Source organism: Oryx dammah, unplaced genomic scaffold (genome assembly GCF_014754425.2).
Source record: "Oryx dammah isolate SB20612 unplaced genomic scaffold, SCBI_Odam_1.1 HiC_scaffold_10, whole genome shotgun sequence".
Lineage (NCBI taxonomy): Eukaryota > Metazoa > Chordata > Mammalia > Artiodactyla > Bovidae > Oryx > Oryx dammah.
The window spans coordinates 70,845,905-70,869,078 of record NW_024070194.1 but is presented as its reverse complement, the minus strand read 5'-3'; the positions used below and the strand labels follow the sequence as shown (position 1 = coordinate 70,869,078).

General features: G+C 42.0%; 1 protein-coding gene across 1 annotated transcript in view; it reads right to left on the bottom strand.

Annotated features, from left to right (window-relative positions):
- SFMBT2 (Scm like with four mbt domains 2) overlaps positions 1–23,174 on the bottom strand; it is a 176,632-nt gene that overhangs the window by 40,201 nt on the left and 113,257 nt on the right. The window contains exons 10-11 of the mRNA XM_040248245.1: positions 12,528–12,610; positions 7,483–7,609 (exon numbers count right to left, since the gene is read on the bottom strand). Of these exons, the coding sequence (XP_040104179.1) occupies positions 7,483–7,609; positions 12,528–12,610 (210 nt within the window). The remainder of the gene's footprint in view (positions 1–7,482; positions 7,610–12,527; positions 12,611–23,174) is intronic.

Genomic DNA, 23,174 nt, shown 5'->3' with positions numbered 1-23,174 from the left:
ATATATATATCGACCCATACATACACATACATATAGATACAGCCATATATACACACATATACATACAGACCCATATGTACACATACACATATATATACCAAGTCATAATATACATGCATATATATACACACTCATACATATATTTACACACCATATATATATATATATATACACACACACCCATCTATATCTATATCTATATCTATATAGATATGAAGACCTACAAGATCTTCTGGAACTAACAACCAAAAAAGATGTCCTTTCCATCATAGGGGACTGGAATACAAAAGTAGGAGGTCAAGGGATACCTGGAGTAACAGGCAAATTTGGCCTTGGAGTACAGAATGAAGCAGGGCAAAGGCTAACAGAGTTTGGCCAAGAGAATGCACTGGTCATACCAAACACTTTCTTCCAACAACACAAGAGAAGACTCTTACCCATGGACATCACCAGATGGTCAATAGTGAAATCAGATTGCTTATATTCTTTGCAGCCAAAGATGGAGAAGCTCTATACAGTCAGCAAAAGAAGACCAGGAGCTGCCTGGGGCTCAGATCATGAAATCCTCACTGCCAAATTCAGACTTAAATTGAAGAAAGTAGGGAAAACCGCTAGACCATTCAGGTATGACCTAAATCAAATCCCTCATGATTATACAGTGGAAGTAAGAAACAGATTCAAGGGATTATATCTGATGGGCAGAGCGCCTGAAGAACTGTGGACGAATGTTTGTGACACTGTACAGAATGCAGTGATCAAGACCATCCCAAGAAAAAGAAATGCAAACAAGCAAAATCGTTGTCTGGGGAGGACTTGCAAACAGCTGAGGAAAAAGGAGAAGCTAAAGGTAAAGGAGAAAAGGAAAGATATACCCATCTGAATGCAGAGTTCCAAAGAATAGCAAGGAGAGATAAGAAAGCCTTCCTCAGTGATCAGTGCAAAGAAATAGAGGAAAACAATAGAATGGGAAAGACTAGAGATCTCTTCAAGAAAATTAGAGATACCAGGGGATCATTTCATACAAAGACGTGCTCAATAAAGGACAGAAATGGTCCTAAAAGAAGCAGAAGATATTAAGAAGAGGTGGCAAGAATACACAGAAGAACTATACAAAAAAAATCTTCATGACCGAGATAACCACGATGGTGTACTCACTCACCTAGAGTCAGACATCCTAAAATGTGAAGTCACGTGGGCCTTAGGAAGCATTGCTACGAACAAAGCTAGTGGAGGTCAGGGAATTCCAGTTGAGAAATTTCAAATCCTGAAAGATGATGCTTTGAAAGTGTTGAACTCAATATGTCAGCAAATTTGGAAGACTCAGCAGTGGCCACAGAACTGGAAAAAGGTCAGTTTTCATTCCAATCACAAGAAAGGCAATGCGAAAGAATGCTCAAACTACCGCACACTTGCATTCATTTCACATGCAAGCAAAGTAATGCTCAAAATTCTCCAAGCCAGGCTTCAACAGTACATGAACTGTGCACTTCCAGATGTTCAAGCTGGATTTAGAAAATGCTAAGGAACCAGAGATCAAATTGCCAACATCCACTGGATCACAGAAAAAGCAAAAGAGATCCAGAAAAACATCTACTTCTGCTTTATTATGCTGAAGCGTTTGACTGTGTGGATCACAACAAACTGGAAAATTCTTCAAGAGATGGGAATACCAGACCACCTGACAAATCTGTGTGCAGGTCAGGAAGCAACAGTTAGAACTGGACATGGAACCACAGACTGGTTCCAAATTGGAAAAGGAGTACGTCAAGGCTGTATGTTGTCACCCTGCTTATTTAACTTCTATGCAGAGTACATCATGAGAAACGCTGGACTGGAAGAAACACAAGCTGGAATTAAGATTGCTGGGAGAAATATCAATCACCTCAGATATGCAGATAACACCACCCTTATGGCAGAAAGTGAAGAGGAACTTAAGAGCCTCTTGATGAAAGTAAAAGAGGAGAGTGAAAAAGTTGGCTTAAAACTCAACATTCAAAAAACAAAGATCATGGCATCCAGTCCCATCACTTCATGGCAAATAGATGGGGAAACAATGGAAACAGTGACAGATTTTGTTTTCTTGGGCTCCAAAATCACAGCAGATGGAGATTGCAGCCATTAAATTAAACGACGCTTACTCCTTGGAAGAAAAGCTATGACCAACCTAGACAGCATATTAAAAAGCAGAGATATTACTTTGCCAACAAAGGTCCATCTAGTCAAAGCTATGGTTTTTCTAGTGGTCATGTATGGATGTGAGAGTTGGACTATAAAGAAAGCTGAGCACCAAATTGATGCTTTGAACTGGGGTGTTGAGAAGACTCTTGAGAGTCCCTTGGACTGCAAGGAGATCTAATTAAAGGATTTTTAATTGATTTCCTAAAGGAAATCAATCCTGAATATTCATTGGAAGGCCTGATGCTGAAATTGAAACACCAATACTTTGGCCACCTGATGTGAAGAAGTGACTCATTGGAAAAGACCCTGATGCTGGGAAAGACTGAAGGCAGGATGAGAAGGGGACGACAGAGGATGAGGTGGTTGGATGGCATAACTGACATGAGTTTGCGCGAGCTCCCGGAGTTGGTGATGGACAGGGAAGCTGGTGTGCTCCAGTCCATGGGGTCGCAAAGAGTCGGACATGACTGAGGGACTAAACTGAACTGATATATATACACACATACCTATACATACATACCCATATATATATACTTAAATACACACCCATATACATATATATACACTCTTATATACATACATACACACACCCCCCCATATATATGTATATATACATATATCTATATACACACATACACACACACATACATATGCACACACCCAACCATCTGCTAAAGCAGCCTCTCCCCAAATGGCTCCAGCAGCCCATAACCCTTTTCAAAGATTTAAAATCCACCCACACTGGTGGGAAACATAATTACTTTCACATTTGTACTTTCCCTTGTCTCATTTTTGCAAGTCTCTGCAAAATGCTTATCAACCACCTGACTTGATCATAATACAGAAAGGCTAAAAGGGCAGTTTTCTTCCACCTCTTCAGAGGTTAATCTTGCCTGAGTTTCTTGGCACATTTGAGGTCCGAGAGGCCCTGACAAACTCCCCATGCAGAGGAATCATTTGGCGGGGAGGGGGGGGGGAGGGTTTGATATGAAATGCAGATTCCAAGACCCTGCTCCCAGGGTCAGAAGGGGTGGCAGTGGAGCAGCCCTGGGAACTGGTACTTGCCTAGGACTCCCACGAATTATGATGTGGAAGGAGGTTTACCGGAACTGAGCCAGGCACACGGCAAAAACCAAGCAAGGAGATTTTGAATTTCAGCTGATGAGTAGAGAATATCTCACTATCTCAACACTCGATTAGCAAAAAGCAGTTCTTAAGGGGTTGCTCATATCTTAAATCGCTTTCTCGCTCAGGGACACAGCTTTTATTTATTCCTCGTATCCATTCAACAAGACTTTAGCAAGCAAAGTGCGCGTGAACTCTCATACAAGTATTGTGCTCTGTGAAAATTGGCAAAGACAGGTTTTGCTTGCATTGGATGTCACCTGTGGAATCAGGGACCACGTCCGGGCCAGGCCCCGTGTGTTCAGAGCTGGTCAGTGAGGATGTGAGGTTCACGGTAAAGGATGCAGGTTTTCAAAAAGGTCCCATCCAAAGTGATACACAGAGCAGACTGAGGCTGAAATGTTTACAGTATGTTTTTCTAGTATTGACTGTGGAGAAGTTTTATTCTCTCCAGATTTTGTTTCAGAGGGCAGCAAAGAGAAAAGACTATGAGATACTACAAGTAACAACCTAAGTTGATGGTTCGAATTAAGCAGTCTGGTACTTCTCCACAGACCTGATGACTTCTGGGTCATCTTTGTGTCTTTTTGTTCTCTGTATGCTTGTTTTTAACAAACCTGAAGGGAAACCCCCAGGTGACAAACACTGGGTGGGCCGCCATTCCCTCCCCATGTTCAAAGTGCAAAAATGCCAACCCAGAACTTTCTTTCACTTCTAACAGGGCTCCCAATTTCAAAACCAGGTTTTGTTACTCATGTTCTAAAGCTCTCCACACAAATTCCTGTAGTGGCAACAATGAAAGAGCGAAATAACCCAGTGGAAATAAAGCCTGCAGGTCGTGGTCCTTTTGTAACATAAAAGGTATTTTCTACCTAAGCTAAAAGGCTGAAACACCTAACATTCACCCGACAACCAAAAATACATGCAATACCACACCTCTTCGAAAGGGGAGGAAAACAGTGTAATAATGGGAATAAGAAAGACCAAGAAAGGCAATCCAAAGGTGTCAACCTTCTTCGAGAAAATTAACGCACTCTGAGAACACCACACCCTACATGTCCCATGAGAAAATGATGGCCAATAAATACAACGTGACTTGGACAGTGAGAAGCAGATATAACCGCTTGTGAGCTGGTGTGTGGGGCTATGACAAGAGACATTATAACTGAATGTAAATGCATGGAACATGAATCGCCGTTGTTTAGTCGCTAAGTTGTGTCCCACTCTTTTGCGACCCCATGGACTGCAGCCCACCCGTGGAATTTTTCAGGCAAGAATACTGGAGTGGATTGCCACCTTCTCCTCCAGGGGATCTTCCCAACCCAGGGATGGAACCTGAGTCTTCTGCACTGGTAGGTGGATTCTTTACTACTGAGCCACCAGGGAAGCCCAGAACATGAATAAATGCTGCTAATCACAGAGACGCTAACTGACAGCAGATATTAATACAAGAGAAAGCGTCACAACATCCTCTCCCAAACTCAAACATCCTCTCCCATCATCAGCAATTGCCCTGGTTCACTGTCAGCAGTTTTTGAAAACCTGACATTCTTCCCAAATATGAAGCCCAAATAATATTACACTCATCTTATGGGTTTGATTCTTCTTTTCCTCTCCAACATTAGCTCCTGTAGAGACACTTAAAGAAGTACCTGACTTTAAGGGGAGTCAAACACTAAATTTAAATGATCGTTTTAATTACCTAAACTTAGTGAATTAGCTATGTGTTGAAAATATTTCAAATCAATACATGAAAATGATAAATTGGTATGAAGTACATAATAAATTGTCACATAAACTGTCTATAATAAGAATCACCATGATCATAGCAATAATTTAACTGCACTAAAGTAAGAAGAGTGAATCTCTAATATTTTGTCTCTAGGACTGAGGAAAGAAAACAATACACACAGAAAAATCTGAGATGAATGAGAAATAAAGTGCCATTAAGATTGTTGTCACTTTCAAAGGTCAATATCCAGAAAGGGATAAAAAATCAAAACAGAACCAAAAAATAAAAAAAAACCAAAAGATCAAGAGACTGAATGAATTTTAAATTGACTTGATGAGGCAACGGCATAATTTTGATCAATAACACCAGGTAAACAATACTCAACAGATTTTTTTTTTTTGTAATATGTAAGGTCTGGAAAAATGGACAATCAATTTTCCGACCTGCTTCCTAAAGCTAACTAATTTTCATTAATCCCAATGAAAGCACTCAAGAAAGTAAGAACAAGAGCTGCCATGAGCTGATTTACATTTCTTTGCTATAAAACCAGAAGTGGATATCCAAAGAAAAACATCAATAATGAGGAAAGACCGTCAAAACATTAAATGCACACTAGAGGCTGCTCATCATTCTTTTTAAGAATTGGGAAGTTGTAGGGTCTGTTGAATTAAGCAAGAAAAATGTTAAGAGGGATGAAACCAAACCACAGGCACATCTTAATGCCTCAGCTAGTTTCTCCATCTATAAAAATCAGGACACTCTTAACTGCTGTCTGTTAGCTGTAAAGCACTCTGGAAGTACAAACTGCTAAATAAATTATGACTGCCAAAGAATTCTAACCATGATGTGCTAAATAATGATGAGGGAACATGGACTTTGAACTTTACCTTTTTTTTGGGCGGGGGTCAAATTTAACTGCGCAAACAAGACTCTAATCTCTCCTGGTATTAGGCTTAGTATGGTGTTAGGTAACAAGCTCTAGGGATTCAAAAATCACTGAAGGGATCTTGTTTTTCCAACAGTTGTTGATTCAACCTTACAGGCAGTAATGAAAATAAGTTTACATCCTACTTCAGTAACTGCTGAAATACCACCATGACACCTGTGTCCACATTTGGGCGAATTCCAACTAGAGGCCATTCTACTCAAAATTCTAGTAGAAGTGTAAATCTACTAAAAGCAACCACTTTTTTCAGAATTTCCTTTTATTTTAGATTGATTTTGAAATCCCGAACCATGGTTATGTTTTAAGCTATTTTCTGGGAATTAGGATTTTCAGCTAGAATCACTGTTCTCTGCCCCTTCCAATCTCCTGGACTATAATAGTTATTAGATAATAGGCCTGTCAAAGAACACAGTGTTTTTTTAAGACTTGTTTAATGAGGAAAGAGGATAAAGATACTGGCACCAGTTCTATAACCTTCCAAACTTTCTAGGCCTATGGTGGTTGACCATGTCATAAAATTTAAAACCTAAACTAGGAAAGCTAACATGATTGGATGACTCATCTCTAACACCTTATTCCTTTCCCATATACATCTGAAATGCTATGAAACTGAAAAACAAACAGAAGACCCAAAGAATTTTAAATCCCCGGAAGATGACAAAACCTTAACGATCAAATAAATGCATTTTAGTTCTTCCTCACTGAAAATATAACATCTGAAAAATATAGTCTTTTAAGTCCACAAGCTAATCAAACTTCTGCTTATGAAGTGTACTGTTCTGTGAATTATCTGGATGATTATAAATAAAATGAAGCGATGAAGAACAGTTTAAACCAGGGGCCCCCAACCTCTGGGATGATCTTCAGTAAAGCCGATATAGTAACAGAAATAAAGCGCACAATAAATGTAAAGCACTCGAATCATCCTGCAACCATCACACCCCCAGTTCATGGAGAAACTGTCTTCCATGAAACCAGTCCCTGGTGCCAAAAAGACTGGGGACTGCTGGTTTAAACATCACTTAACAAACAGGCTTACATTCTGTTTATTATATATTTGGGGAGATAGTCATGTCCAGTTACTATTTTAAGGAAAAACTAAACATCTGTGAAAAAAAACCACAGTAAAGGGTATGATTCACATTAAAATGCAAATATATATTAATTCTGTCCCGTTAACAACCAAGACCTCAAATACCAGTTTTAGTGACTCATATTAATTTAATTGTGACATTAGCTTGTATAATCAGAGATGTAAAAAGACCACTGTGTTCCAAACATAATTTCGCACCAGCATCTAATTTCATGAAACTATTAGTCAAGACGAGAGCCTCTGAATGAATTTACATTTGATTTGTTTCACTTATTTATGAATGCTGAATGATTTAAGACAGCTGAAACACGAGCAAAGCAAAGCGGGCGCATTGAGCAGGGCTGCGGCCGTCGGCCCCTGCCCCTTCCCGGGGGACCCCGAATTCAGACGATCAGGAACTGTGAGTACCTTCCAGGCGGAGCCACATCAGCCTCCCCTTCACAGCTATGACGGAGGCCACACAGAGCTCGCCCGGGTTCCTGGGGTTCACGGCTTCAAGCTTCATGTTCTTCGTGAACCCCCGACTGAACGATGTCTGGAAAAGAAAGAGAATGGACACTGAGCCAGCAGATGCCACAACGAGAAAACGCTCAGTGAGAGCGGAGTCAGCTGGCGCAGCAGAAATGAACACACACGCACCCATGCACATGCAAACGTGCACACACATGCAAGTGCACAGATCGTACTAAGACAGGTGAGTTCACACGCTTATTTCCCCATCACTCATGAGGAAAGAACCACACATTTTTCATTTGGGTCCCAGAAAAGAGACGTCTGCTTGGCACACAGCAGGTGCCTAATAATACCCGAATAAGCGAGAGGATGAGTCCACTCTCATTTCCCAGTTCTGTGTGCATCCCTTCGACCCCAGAATCACTGTGACGCCCATCATTTCTCTTCCCTGCGCTCCTCACTCATATCACACCGGGTACATTTCAGGGGGAAAGGACACCGCAGTCTCCACCTGGCATCACTTCCTTCTGCATGATGTCCGTCCTCCAGTTTGTTTTTTGTTGTTGTTGTTGGTTTTATTTTTTTATTTATTAATTATTTTACAATATTGTATTGGTTTTGCCATACATTGACTTGAATCCGCCATGAGTGTACATGTGTTCCCCATCCTGAACCCCCCTCCCACCTCCCTCCCCATCCCATCCCTCTAACTGTAGGTCTGCTGGTGCTGACTTCCCAGTTTCCTTTTATCTGAAATGGTCCTTATTTTCCCTTTGATCCTTTTGTTTATTTTTATTTACTTTTGAAATTCACTTTTAAAAATACCCGTAGAGGGAAATTCATTCTTTTCAGCGTGATGTTCTAGGAAGGCAGGACTGTCAGATGAACGCATGCAGTCATGCAGCCATAATCCCAGTCAAGACACAAAACAGGGCGGTCACCTGCAAAGAGGCCTCTCACTGGGACTCTGCTGATCAATCCCTCCAGGACCCCCAACTCCTGGACCCCTGGATCTATTTTCTGTTACTGTAATTCCACTTTTCCTCTAACAGCATCTAAGTAGACTACTGTGCTAGGGAGCCTTGCGAGTCTGGCCTTTTTCACTAAGCAAAGTGTTATCTGAGAATCAGGCAAGCTGGCACAGAACTGGCACCTCATTCTACTTCATGCTGACTGGTATCTACAGAAGAAGCACGGTTTGTCTATCCACCTACCAGCTGGAGGGCAGCTGAGCGGTTTCCAGGCTTTGGTAGTTGTGAACAAAGCCACGATGAACATTCAAGGACAAGTTTTTGTGTGAATGTAAGTTCACTAGTATGCTCAGGCTGCCATAGCAAATACACTGGCTGAGAAACTCAAACAACAGAAATATTGACTCATGGTTCAAAGCTAGAAATCCAAGATTAAGTCGTCAGCAAGGTGAATTTCTTCTGGGGCCTCTCCCTTGGCTTGAAGACGGCTATCTTCTCCATGTCTTCACAAGGTCTTCCTGCCATGTATGGGGTCTGTGTCCTTATCTCCTTTTCTTATAAGGACACACGTCATGGTGGATAAAGCCCCATCCACATGACCTCACTCTACCTAGTTACTTCCCTAAATACTCTCACTCCAAACAGTCAACATTTCGAGGTGCTGAGAATTAGGACTGTAACACATGAATTCTGGGGGGACAAAATTCAGTCTCTAACACTAAGCTCTCATTTCTCTAGGGGAAGAAGGATTGTGGGGCCATAAGATAAATGCAAAAGTCTGTTAAAAAAAAAAATGGGATGACCACTCCTGCACGCCTTTCTTCCAGGCACCTGCCTCCCCACAGAATCTGCCTGCTTATGTTCATTCTCCACGTCTCTCGGGTGACTGGTTTGGTATTCCATCCAGAATTTATAGTTGCTATCTGCAGGAGGATCAAGTATGAGCTTACTCAGCCAATACTAGAAGCAACACTCCCTCCTAATATTTCAAAATAAACATGAAAATTTCCCCAAATTACCCACTACTTACTGGTTTTTTTATCTGAAGTTACAATATTATATAAATATATCTAATTTGAAATACATAAACTGAGATAAACAGGTTCCTGTAAGTAAGAGCGATTACATCTTTATGTGACTTCTAGAAGGAAAACAAGGTAATTCATATTTCCATGTTTTTTTTTAATGGAAGTTAAGTTGAAAATGCAATTAAATCTTTATGTTACCAGAATTAAATTATCCAATGTGAGCAAAACCCATTTGCTCCTTTCCTTTATGTTTCTCTGGAAATAAAGAAATTCTAGGTTGGCCGTTTTTCTGCAAATCATCCTTCCAGGTTCATGACTATTAGGTATTGAGCTTCTTTTTGATGACATGACCTGATAGGCTGCCTGAAAAGTCTCTAAGTAAGTTAAAATGCATTTTATCCTACTTAATAAGGGAAAGCTAAAACCGTATAACCTACTTTCATTTTAGCTCACTGCAGGAGGGTAATTTATAAAGGACCAATAGCAAAACTGTTACCTGTGAGTTTATTCTAGTAAGTATTTGGCTGTGTCGCTCCATCTCAGAACCATCTCAGATTTTTAAACATCCCCAGGGCAATATCTTCCACGCACCCACTTCCTCATTACCCCTCCTCTAGTACACACAAGATGTGCAATTAAAAAATGAATTCACAATAAGCATGCCATTCAAGAGCACGTGTAGCCTGCTAACATCGTCCAGCAAGGTCCCAATAACACAACGCACGTGCCACCAGGCAGATACCCACGCTGTCGATTAAATAAACAGACAACCAGACACAAAGTTGGGGGGGGCACCTTGATAGCAAGTGCATTTCTAATTAAAACGCCAGTGTTTTCATTAATACAGATCTCATCTTGGTATGCTGAATCCTGAAAGCTCAGAGGCTGCCTGGGAACACGGCTCCTAACTCCCCATAAAGATCTATTTGAACAACGGCTGGCAGAGGGCCGATAAAAAGATGCCTTGGGGGAAGCACATTGTCCTGGAAGAAATAACTTGCCGAATCCAGAATGAGACGGGGATGTGAAGGTTTTCTTTCCACGGCTTAAAAGTGGGGGAAGGATGATCTCCCGTCTGGAAGAAAGCACGGCCTCAGAGGGGTGGGAAGATGTGATGAAGAGTTTTCACAATTAAACGAAAGGCCATGAGGCCAGCAGATTCCATGACCAGTGATATCAACACAGCACAGAGTCCAGTAAGACTCCAACGGACCTAACACGCCTTCAGGGCTGACCAGCTGCTGTCCTCTGCTGGCTGGCCGCACAGCTGTCTCCATACCCCCCACCACACACGCACCCGCCCCACCCACTGTACAGCTCTGTCAACGCCGTGAAAGGCGATGTCACCCGGCAGGAGTTCGCCGGATCACGTACGGAGCCCTGATTTCCAGCCCTGCCACAGATGTGTTTCTGTATTTATGAACACAAGCTGACCTCGTCATCAACCTACTTAATTTCCCCAAATCTGATTCTGATTTATGCTCAGCACTGAGCTTCTCTCTATTAAGCCAGCTCTTCCCAACAGAAAGAGCTGCTAACCGAGTCCCTGGAGGATGAATTATCCTGAGGCAGCAATGAATCAGCAGCTCTAGGAGCACGTGCTGGAAAACACGGCTTTGGCGTGGGCGCGTGACACTCTGCAGTAGGCACAGTCCCCAACAGGAGGGCTAAGTCTTCGTTCTTAGCACAAAAAATGAACTTTCATAACTAAATGCATGTTCAACTTATGAGCCTATACCTTTGTGTCTCATTCTCAAGATGGAGAGGATTCACATCCCTTTTTGGTTCCTATGTTTCAATGAATAGTTTATAAACTATTTTGTACAAGAAACTCCTATAACTAAGCAACTACACACATTTGAACACACACAGTTATTTCATGTGTCACTGTGCCAAAAAGCTCTATTTGAATAGGTAGCTTAAAGTAAGCACAGCAGAAAGGTGTTGGATTTAGTTATCTTATTACTTTAATCCAATAAAGAAATTTAGGAACATAATTTAACATTATTTCTCAGGAGCAGAGAATCTCCCACTCCATGAACTTATCAATATTACACTCCATGGACTTCCCTGGCAATCCCGTGGTTGAGATACCACACTCCCAGTGCAGGGGGCACAGGTTCGATTCCTGGGCTAGGAACTACGATCCCACGTGCCACACTCTGCTGTTGCTGGTTAGGTGCTCAGTTGTGGCTGACTCCTTTGCAACCCCATGGACTGCAGTCAGCCAGGCTCCTGTCCATGGGATTTCCCAGGCAGGAATACTGGAATGGGTTGCCAGTTTCTTCTCCAGGGGATCATCCCAACTTAGGGACTGAACCTGCATCTCCGGCGTTGGCAAGCAGACGCTTTACCACTGAGCCACCGGGGAGCCCTACATGGCCCAGGTGCACAGTTAATAGGGGCCCTCGTGGCTGGCTGTCCACCAAAATCTGTCCTCCTCCTGCCAGAATCCAGGCTCAAGGCGGGGGACCAGTCGCCCGGCCAGGGCACACTTCCCACTTCTGCAGCATCATGCCACCGAGTGACTAGTTCTCGAGTGACTAGTGCTGCACAATGGAAGGTGACAGAAGTAATACGTAATGTGCGTCAGTATCAAACTCAGCGTCTAGAACCAAGGTTCTCCTCTCCTGGCTCTCCCCTTCCTGTCTGCTCACTAGACTCAGATGGCCAGGCCCAGTACAAGCCTAGCCCAAGGCTCAGCACAAGGAGAAGAACCACCTGCTGATCGGTAACAACCTGGATCATCCACCGGGGAGAGAGAAACTTAGGACATGTTTCGTCTGCAGCCTGCTATGAAGGCCCAGCGTCACCCTAACCGGTACAAGAGCGGAAAGGACTTAAAACCAGCACGAAGTTCAGGATCCTGCGGTGCAGGGTGGCACTCTAAGCCCACCACCGTCAATAAACAGGAAGTAACTTACACAGTGTGTGCAACTCACGGTGGGTAACACAGTTGAACACACATGAGAAAAGGAGGAACACGCAGCAGGCGTCTTACGTTTCTGAAGCAGAAGGGAGGTGCCTCCTCGGTCCCGTGCTGTTTGTGATAGTCTGCCCAGTCGAAGTCCTGGCCGGAGTAACCTGTGTGACAAAACACAGATCCAACCCGTCAGCTGCGCCGCGTCTCAGACCAAAGAAGAGCACTGCAGGGCGTTAGGGTTAAGGTACGAAGCGGGGCAACTTTAGCTCCACTCAAAAGGTGAGGCCCTTTCTCAAGTGTGACAACACATCGTATTTTATGAGGGTTGGATGAAACACTGTGTAAAGTGTAAAGAAAGTGTAAAGTTCTAAATACAGGTAAGGTGCGCCACATCACCGTAATTCAGGGCCTGGAATCAGATGAAGGAGGGTATCTGCCCACATCATAACAGGCAGAGAGGGAGATTTGCTTTGGGGAGAACAGATGAGAGTGTCACACAAAACACACGCGCACGAGGCACTGTGCAAGATACAGAACATGCCTTCATAGTGGCTCTGAGCTCCCGTGAGCTCACATCTCGACGTCTTCATGGAAACTGCAAGATTCTATCAGAAAACACCACTAGAGAGGAATAATCTTTAAGGAGCAGCAGAAGGTAAGACGAACAGCCAAAGAGTAAGTGGAGATTGTAGCAAGAAAGCCTCCACAGATATGGAAAGCGGGAGGAATAAACCTTCCCTTCGAATTGATGAAAAAGGAAAATGAGGACCTGAGAAGGTGGGCCTCTCTGGGGGACGTTTTGCGGGCACATTTGAGATGCTGGGGAGTTTGAGAGCCAACTATTCATATGTACTAAATTTAATGTGTTTCTTTATTCATTTCATCTGGGGATGGGGAGAGCTACATAATTATACAACATATATATAGATCCATCATGACTACCAGGACAAGACATGTGAGAAGTTTAAAACGTAAAACAAGAAATGTTGAGTGTATGACTGAACCTAGAGAGGAAAATATCTCTTAATGTGAGTATCATCTGCATTTCCTATAAACACAGGAAGACAACTGGAAAAAAAAAAATACAGCACCAATCAGGATTAACTGAAAGTGTACAAATGTCCCTATAACCATCATTTTCAATTCTCTCTTCACTGGTCCAAGTATATATAAAACAAATCTGTAAGGGATTTCTTAAGTATATTCTTAACCCAAGCCCCCCTGATTTCTTTGCCCCGTATCATCATAAATTCTGCACCTGCAAATTCACTTAACATGGGGAATTCTGTTACTAAATCCCACAGCTGCAGAGACTACAGAAATTCTCACATTGAAGAAACTCAAGATACTGTTTGCTTCCAACTTACATGCGTACAAAATAGTATACTTTTCATTAAGTAAGCTCCAGTTACTCAATTGTTTTAAAGATGAGGGTGAGGGTTAACCAAGAAGGCAGCCATCTTCCTGATCTGGGGATTGACCCTTGACCCTCCCCTCCCCACCATCAGTGGCAGAGCCTCTCCCTGCCCACCTTGTTCCTGAGACATCCCTACAATGAATGATGGTTCCTCAAGCAAGAAGATGAGACGCCTCAGAGTCCTAAGATGCCGGGTGCTCTGCAGCTAGCTATGAAGACGTTCTGCACGTTCTTCCACACCCCCTTCCCCTCAGAGCTGCCCCTCCAGCCAGAGGGCTCTGGCAGGAGAGGTTTCTGGAAGCAACCAAATCAACTTTCTTCTGACTATTCATAAACAAAACAAAATGTGTTTTAAGTAAGGTAATGCAAGTTTCTTTACCATCAAGGTAATCTTCCACTTTGAGTCCTTTCTCTGGGACTGTTTTGGATCAAATCCTTCCATGAATATATAAGAATGAAAGAATTTACTAAAAGATGCCTAAAAGCAGTGAGAAGTCACTAAAAGCTGGTGAGACATCCCCTCGCTGAACAAAAAGTACTGAACCAGAGAGGAGAACCAGATTAAGACCCAGTTCTAACGGGACTGGAATGAACCAAGGTCAGAGTAAATTAAGTCTTCCGTACCTGACTTTCCCTACCTGCTAATCCACAAAAGGAAGAAATGATCGTCAAAGTCTCCTCGGGTGGGGTTTTAGTCGTTAAGTCGGGTCCAACTCTTGCGACCCCATGGACTGCAGCCCTCCAGTCACCCCCACCCACTGGATTTTCCCAAGAATGCTGGAGTGGGTTGCCGTTTCTTTCTCCAGGGGATCTTCTGAACCCAGGGCCTGAACCCGCACCTTCTGCACTGCAAGTGGATTCTTCACTGACTGAGCCACCAGAGAAGCCCCAAGTCTCCTCTAGCTGTAGCATTCCCTGGCTCAGAGCCACTAGTACTTATTACTGCCACTTAGGATACTCTCCCTTCCCTCTGTGGTGAACTTCCATCTCTTCTCCTAGAGAAAAATGCAACGGGTTGAAGAGAGGTTCCATAGCAAGACATTCCCCAGAAGAGCTGGCAACCGAATAGCTGGAGACAAGCTGAGCCCCGCAACAGAAGGACCCTGCTTGCTCAGGGCCAGAGAGGACTGGCTGTGTTAAAGCCAAGCTCTCCTTTCGTTCCGTTTCTCTTCCCTGGACCTCTGCTGCACTCTGGGTCAGTTTGTGAGCAAAGGAAAAATCTCATCAAGATCGTGGGGTAAAGGGAGAAGGGAGAAATGGGGGTGAAAAAACTATTATAAATGAATAGCAAACCATTTTCTGAAAGAACATAAAACTTAGGTATTCTGTTTGGTTAGCATCTTGTTCAGATAAAACTTTCCAACTTAACAGATCACCTCTACTCCTCGTACAGATAGACTTTTACCTGGGTGTTCTATCACATTCATAACCACCAACTTCTAATGGATTTCAATCCTCTCCATAAACCCTGGAGACTCAAGGTTTCTTGGACCTGCAATCTGTCCTTCTATACCCAGTTGCCAAGACTCTACAGGAAGCGATTTTTATTCTACTAATTTCAGGATATATCCAAGTTTTGCTGGGTACCCGAGCAATAAGCCGTTATCCTGCCCCCAGAACTCTCTCCTTTTCTTGAACATTTGAACAGCTTCAACTTCTCCTCCTCCTTCTCTTAACAGACCTTCATTCGCTGTCTCACTTGAAATTCTTCTCCTTGGAACTGATAATGAGCTCGCTTTGTAAGGCATTTTTGTGACAGCTCAGAAAATAACTGCTACATTAAAAAACAAACTGCTGTGGCTTGTATAATAGAGACAACAGGGGTCAATTATACTCATTAATCAACAAAGACAGAACAAGAAGTACTAAGGCTTAACAGCAGCCAGGAAAGCATGTTTTAAACCCAGGAGGGAGGAAAACAGCAGAGAGGAAAAGAAAATAAAAGGAAATCAAAACCCCCTGGGCTATTAAATTTTGCAATGAGCTGCCATCAGAGACTGTTGAACCTCCACCACCAGGGTTACTTAAGCTTTAATTAGTGTTTACTCTGTATGAAGTTCCAACTGTTACAGGTCCAGAAGGAAACAGGTCGATGACCCATTTCCTTATGATACAAATTAATTGACATGGAACAGCTCCACTTGCAAACATTGACTACTGGCTGTGCAAGTGGACAATTCTTCTGAAAGAGAACTCAGCAGTAAAAACGTCCATGAACGTTGACACAATGATTTCATTTCTGGGAATGAAGCCCATAAAAACAAACCCCCTCAAACTTATAAAATGTGATACATGAAGATACAATGGCATTATTAGTGATAATTCTGAGGATTAAAAAAAACATTTTTATATCCAAAAATAGAAATGATATGAAACTTAGCTGAGTCCATGGAAATTCATGCAGGCATGAAAACTGCATTTAGTTTACTTAAAAAAAAAAATCATGAAAAAATGATTATTGTGAGTTAAGATGAAAGGACTGCTGTAACCATATACAGAATTATTAAACTGATATTAAAGTATGCAAAGAAAAGGACTAGAGGAAATGTAAGGAAAACTTACTAGGAAATATCAGAATCATTATCTGAGCGGTAGGACTTCTGGATACTTTTTCTTTTACCTCTTTGCGTTTTCTAAATTTTCATTCATGTTCATGAATTATTTCAATAATAAAAACATGTTGAAGGCATAGCATCTTTGCTCTATTTTAAAAGATAATCAAAGCACCAACCAATTCAGTAATACAATGGGTCAGCCTTCCACTTCTTTACTAACAGAATCTGGACTGTATCCAATTACAAGAGAAAGTTACCTCTCTCACCACTGCCAGGAAGTGAACCATGACAACCCCGAGGCAATCATGGCGGTCTTCTGGCCCTTGCCAGTGACTTGGAATTGGGGGGAAGGGCAAGGCTTTAAAAAAAGATTTCTCTCTCAAAAAAATTTTTTAAAAAGGACCACAGGAGTAAAAGCTCCTATTCTGTGTTCTTTTTTTTTTAAAGAGCAATCCCTGCCTTCGAAATCTACCACCTCCCTCCATATTTTTAGTTGACATTCATTTTCACAACCTTTCAATCTGCCAATCTTGAAAATTTACACATTCATTTCCAATTGAATTAATCTGTTTTTACATTCATGGAATAGCACAGAAAAAGAAAAAAGAAAAACAAGGAAAGATGGGGGAGGGAAACAAGTCCAGTTAGTATAAACACCAGCCTTATCCAAAGTCCTTATCTTTTAGAATAAATGTTGAGAAGTATTTAATGCATGGAAGGTCACAGTGTGACACGCACACCCCTAAGTCGGGAGTCAGGCTCAAAGTGTTATTCTGATTCGTAAACAATGTTAGGAGATATAGATATGTCCCCAGGATGGAATCTGATATCGTATAAACGCCAACTGTCAAAGGCAAAACTAGCTTAAGAATCTTAAAGAACAGAGTAAATTCAGGGATAAGTGAGCAAGAGGGATGCTTAGCTTGCAACAATCAGGAATGTTTTCAGATGTTAAAAATGTACCCAAAGAGTAGGGAGACCTGATGGCAACCAGGATGAGCACAGTCATGATGGCACCAAGTCAGACCTTGAGAATATGGACTGGTCGCGACAGATCACGTGGGGGTGTGAAATAGAAGAGTCAAGGTCGACTGGGTCTCCAGTAATACCTACAATGCTCTATTTCATTGTTTAAAAAGCGGAATCAAATATGGCAAAATGGTAGCCCTCTTTTCAATCAAGGTGGGAGGTCCACGAGTGTGTTCATTATTTTCTGCCCCCATTGGAATGTCTGAAATAGGAGATGACAGTCAATGTCTGAGGAAAAGAGAATACCAATTAGGGTTCATCACCGTGTGTCTTAATAATCATTGAAAAACACTTCTACTTCTTAAACTGTGTTCTGTGTCTACTAAGATGGCTAAATAGGAGAGACAAAGTACTTGAGCGACTTCATTTTTCACTTTCATGCATTGGAGAAGGAAATGGCAACCCACTCCAGTGTTCTTGCCTGGAGAATCCCAGGGACGGGAGAGCCTGGTGGGCTGCTGTCTGTGGGGTCACACAGAGTCAGACATAACTGAAGTGACTTAGCAGAGGTAGAAGCTTTTGCTTGCACATTTTACAGCAGAAATATACAGGCTTCACATGCTCTGCAAAGATCCCCTGGGGGGTGTGATTCTGTCCCTAACCTTGGATGTTACGCACCAAGGAGGTTAATGAAATGATTTAAACACAGCAAGTCACGGTTGATAACCTATATGCATTTCTCCCTTCTTGATTTATTTGTTTGATCCCCTTTCAAAGTGGCTGTAACACTGAACCGCTGTTTGTTGGGCTGCAAGGAATGCAGTAGAATTGCCAAGATTCTGTCCTTTGCTTACGAAGAAAGCACCTGCTCAAATGGAGACAACGCTAAAAGATTTCGATCCATTCTAGCTTAGACTATTTATATCTGGAATCTGGCGACAGATTTTTTTAAAGAGGAATGGAGTCAAAATAATGTGAGTAGGGACGCATGTTGTCTGCACATCTCCTGTGTCGCCAAGTGTCTCGTTTCATCAGCTGTTTCACACTGGGGAATGAGTGCATTACTCTCTTTTGGGATTCAGACCTGTTATAATTCAATGCAGTGCTTATGGTTCTAACAGAAATCTAAACAATGTAACGCTTTCATGGAAAACATGCCTACAAGAAAACATATGCACTCGTTTTCAACATGTATTATAAATCTTGGGCTTCCATGGTAAAGAATCTGCAGTAGAGAATCCACCTGCCAATGCAGGAGACGGGAGTTCAATCCCTGGGTCAGGAAGATCCCCTGGAGAAGGAAACGGCAACCCACTCCACTATTCTTGCCTGGGAAATCCCACGATGGAGGAGCCTGGTGGGCCGCGACAGCCGATTGGGTTGCAAAAGAGCGACTAAACAACAACAACAAAAATAATAAATCCTACACACTCTCAGAATTCAAGTTAAAAACAACAAACTTTCAGACATTATTGAAGCAAATAAGGGTGCTGGAAAGCATCCAACAGCGTGATTGCCAGATTAGGTGCTGATATATAAGGCACGTAACAAGTTATCTCAAGCAACCATAAAATCACCACTACCGAGACCACCAGCATCTCTCAATTTTAATTCACTTTAATTAAAAAAATAAAACACTTTACTACATATATGACACATGTAAATACACAGTCAATATGGTGTCCCCAAGTGGTGTTAAGTGTTAGTCACTCAGTTGTGTCCAACTCTTTGCGACCCCATGGACTGTAGCCTGCCAGGCTCCTCTGTCCATGGAAGCCCCAAGTGCTAAGGGAGTTCAATAATTAAAGCTGTATCTTTGTTATAACTGTAAACATTTGGAACTTTATTCCCTAGAGCTGAAATTCTCCAAATGCTTTGACCCAAAGACCATTCCAGTCAGGGGAAAGTCATGGTCCACTGACATTGCTCAGCCCTGCATAAGGCCACCAAAATGCCCTCAAATTACTGAGAAGGGTGGATTTTACAAAGTATCAGGGAGAGAAAACAGCAATAAAGGGTGGTTACACAGAAAACACATTCAACTTGGGATCTTAAGAATGGAGTTTTATGCCAAGTTCAGCCCCAAGACTTATAAAAAACTTAAAAAACCATTTAACCCAACTAAACTTCAATTTCCCCACATATATAATGATTGGAGGTGATGAGATAATCTCTAATACCACTTTCAGTTATAAAAACCCTTTTATAATAATATATAATCATTTTTGAATAAATAAAACATTCATGTAGAGCAAAGAGAAAATAAAAATAGTTAAAAACTATTCTGTTAAAAGTCTGGTTCCTGGCTGCCCTGGTTGCCACCTCCATACCCTAGGCTCCCAAATACAAGTCATCATTTTCATTAATTTCTTACATAATCTTCCAGACGCTCTTTACAAGAATATGTGCAAACATAAATACACATCCTGGAACTTCCACGGTGATCCAGTGGTTAAGAAATGCAGGTGAATGTGGGCTCAACTAGGATCTCGCATGCCACAGAGCAACTAGACCCGTGCTGCACGACCAGAGGAAAACGTGCTCACTGCAACCAAGACCCAACGCAGCAATACATAAAGAAACATTAAAATATACACCCTTCCTAGCCTCTTTTCTAGCACAAAAAGGCATGGTGCTGTAACCCACTGATCAGCCCACTCACAGGACGTTGTGCAGAGCATCTCAGGTCAATACAGAGAGCTCTGCCTCACTCTTTTCAACAGCTGCACAGTGTTCACTATATAAGCACCTAAAATTGAGTTAAGCAACCCCATACAGAGAGACACTTGGATTTTCCCACATCTTTTGGTATTACACATCATGCTGCAAAAATAACCAAACTTTTATGCATATTATCAGTACATTGTAAGTTTAGGAGAAATTCCCCAAAGTGGAAATGCTAAGTTAACAGCTAAATGCATCTGTAATTTTGGTGAAACTTCCCAAACTGCCTTGCATACAGTTGGCACCTACCTGCATTCCTGCCAGCAAGTCTGAGAGAACCTGTCCCTCCATACTCCATCAAAACAGACCTGCTTCTTCCTTTCTCTTTGGGATATCCACCTCATCTGAGAAATCCGTGCCATCTCAGTATGACTTTACTGGGCATTTCTCCTCTTATGATGAGTTCACATAAAAGGCATGATTCTATTATCATTAAGTATCTACTCGTATTTATAAACCTATATAAGTTTTTGTTTTTCTTTTTACTGGATTATATGTAAAAGCTCTACCATCTCAAGACAACAGTCCTACAGCCAAAAGACAACCCCTAAAGATTACCTCAGATATGCAGATGACACTACCCTCATGGCAGAAAGTGAAGAGGAACTAAAAAGCCTCTTGATGAAAGTGAAAGAGGAGAGTCAAAAAGTTGGCTTAAAGCTCAACATTCAGAAAACGAAATCATGGCATCTGGTCCCATCACTTCATGGGAAATAGATGAGGAAACAGTGGAAACAGTGTCAGACTTTATTTTGGGGGGGGGGCTCCAAAATCACTGCAGATGGTGATTGCAGCCATGAAATTAAAAGAGGCTTACTCCTTGGAAGGAAAGTTATGACCAACCTAGACAGCATATTCAAAAGCAGACACATTACTTTGCCAACACAGGTCCGTCTAGTCAAGGCTATGGTTTTTCCAGTGGTCATGCATGGATGTGAAAGTTGGACTGTGAAGAAAGCTGAGTGCTGAAGAATTGATGGTTTTGAACTGTGGTGTTGGAGAAGATTCTTGAGAGTCCCTTGGACAGCAAGGAAATCCAACCAGTCCATCCTAAAGGAAATCAGTCCTGGGATTTCTTTGGAGGGAATGATGCTGAAGCTGAAACTCCAGTACTTTGGCCACCTCATGAGAAGAGTTGACTCACTGGAAAAGACCCTGATGCTGGGAGGGATTGGGGGCAGGAGGAGAAGAGGACGACAGAGAATGAGATGGCTGGATGGCATCAACGACTCGATAGACATGAGTCTGGGTGAACTCCGGGAGTTGGTGATGGACAGGGAGGCCTGGTGTGCTGAGATTCATGGGGTTGCAAAGAGTTGGACATGACTGACCGACTAAACTGAACCGAACTGAAAGATTACTGATGGATCACTTCTTGCTTTAAGGGTTTAAAAAATGATTATCACTGAGATTTTCTTATTGGAAGATACTAATCACAATTACTCAGTATTTTACAAATGATACATAATACCAATAGAGAAACATTCCTCCTAGAAAAGCTATGCTTCAATTTCAAAAGTGGAAGGAACGGTCTGGAAGACTACATGAAGACAATTTCATTTTACCAAATATCACAAGTACTTAGGTGACAGTGAAGTCATATTTATGGCTGAAGGGTAGGTATAAAAAGCTTAAGATATAAAAAATATTTAATATTATAAAAAAAATTGTACCATCATTTCACTGCACATTTAAGAGTTCAACCATATTAATATAAAACAATTTTCTTAGTATCATAAAATGCAATTATCAAGACAGGTACATCCATTTTACTAGTAAAGCGCCAAGCTATGTGAATAATCTCTTTTTGGAAACATATTTAAAAATTCTCAAGACCCTGGTAAATGTTAAACCTCTACCATCCATCAATCAAACATCAAAAATGCAGATATACTATGCCAAAACCAATACAGAATTGTAAAGTAAAAATTAAAAATAAATAAATAAATTAAAAAAAAAAAATGCAGATATAAATGTTTTTCCTATTTTTTAAAACTGTGTGAGGAAATACCCAACTCATTTTTAAAAATTCTTAAATAGATCCTATTTTTCTAGGAACAAACTCGAAATTTTTCAAGTCCAACCAAGCAACATTTTAGATATCTGTGACATTTTTCTTCAATGACAAGAGACTCATCTGCACACACACACTTTGATTAGAAGTTGGGAAGAAACAAAGATGGCCAGAGGGCTTTCCAACTGTACGACTGGCCAGCTGCTGACATTTCACAGAAGGAGAAGACTTCTTCTGCCTGAACCAGTAGATGGTTCATAACATAGAACTTGGGCTTCCCAGGTAGCACTGCTGGTAAAGAACCCGCCTGTCAATGCAGAAGATGTAAGAGATGCAGGTTCGATCCCTAAGTCAGGAAGATCCCCTGGAGGAAGACACGGCAACCCACTCCAGTATCCTTGCCTAGAAAATCGCCACGGAGAAAGGAACCTGGTGGGCTACAGTCCACAGCATAGCAAAGAGTCAGACACGACTGAAGCAACTTAGCATGCACGCACACAACACAGAACTTGTACTGTCACGTAAAGAATTAGAAGAACACTGGGATTTGTATCCCGTCTTTGATTCTATACAGCAGAGGTCCCCAACCTTTTTGGCACCAGGGGCTGGTTTCACGGAAGACAATTTTTCCATGAACCAGGGGTGGGGGAATGGTTTCTGGATGACCCAAGTGAATTACATTTATTGTGCACTTTATTTCTTTTATTATTACATCAGCTCCACCTCAGATCATCAGGCATCAGATCCCGGCAGTCAGGGATCCCTGCTATAGAATATCTGTGGAGTACCAGGGGTGCCCCCATTTACCAGTCTTGAAAACTGAGGCACACTGATTTGTAGAGTCATCCACAGGCACCCAAATGGACACAAAAACAGAGGCCACGTGATCCTAATCTTCACCACCCATAACTGAGCAAAGAATCAGGAGCCTGACTGCCTGTCCTGTTACTAAGCGTGGGGTCCTGGGCAGGTTACATCAACTCCCTGGAACTAAGTCTCCTTGTAGGGAAATCCTCATTTTGAGGACTCGATTAATTTGGCACTGG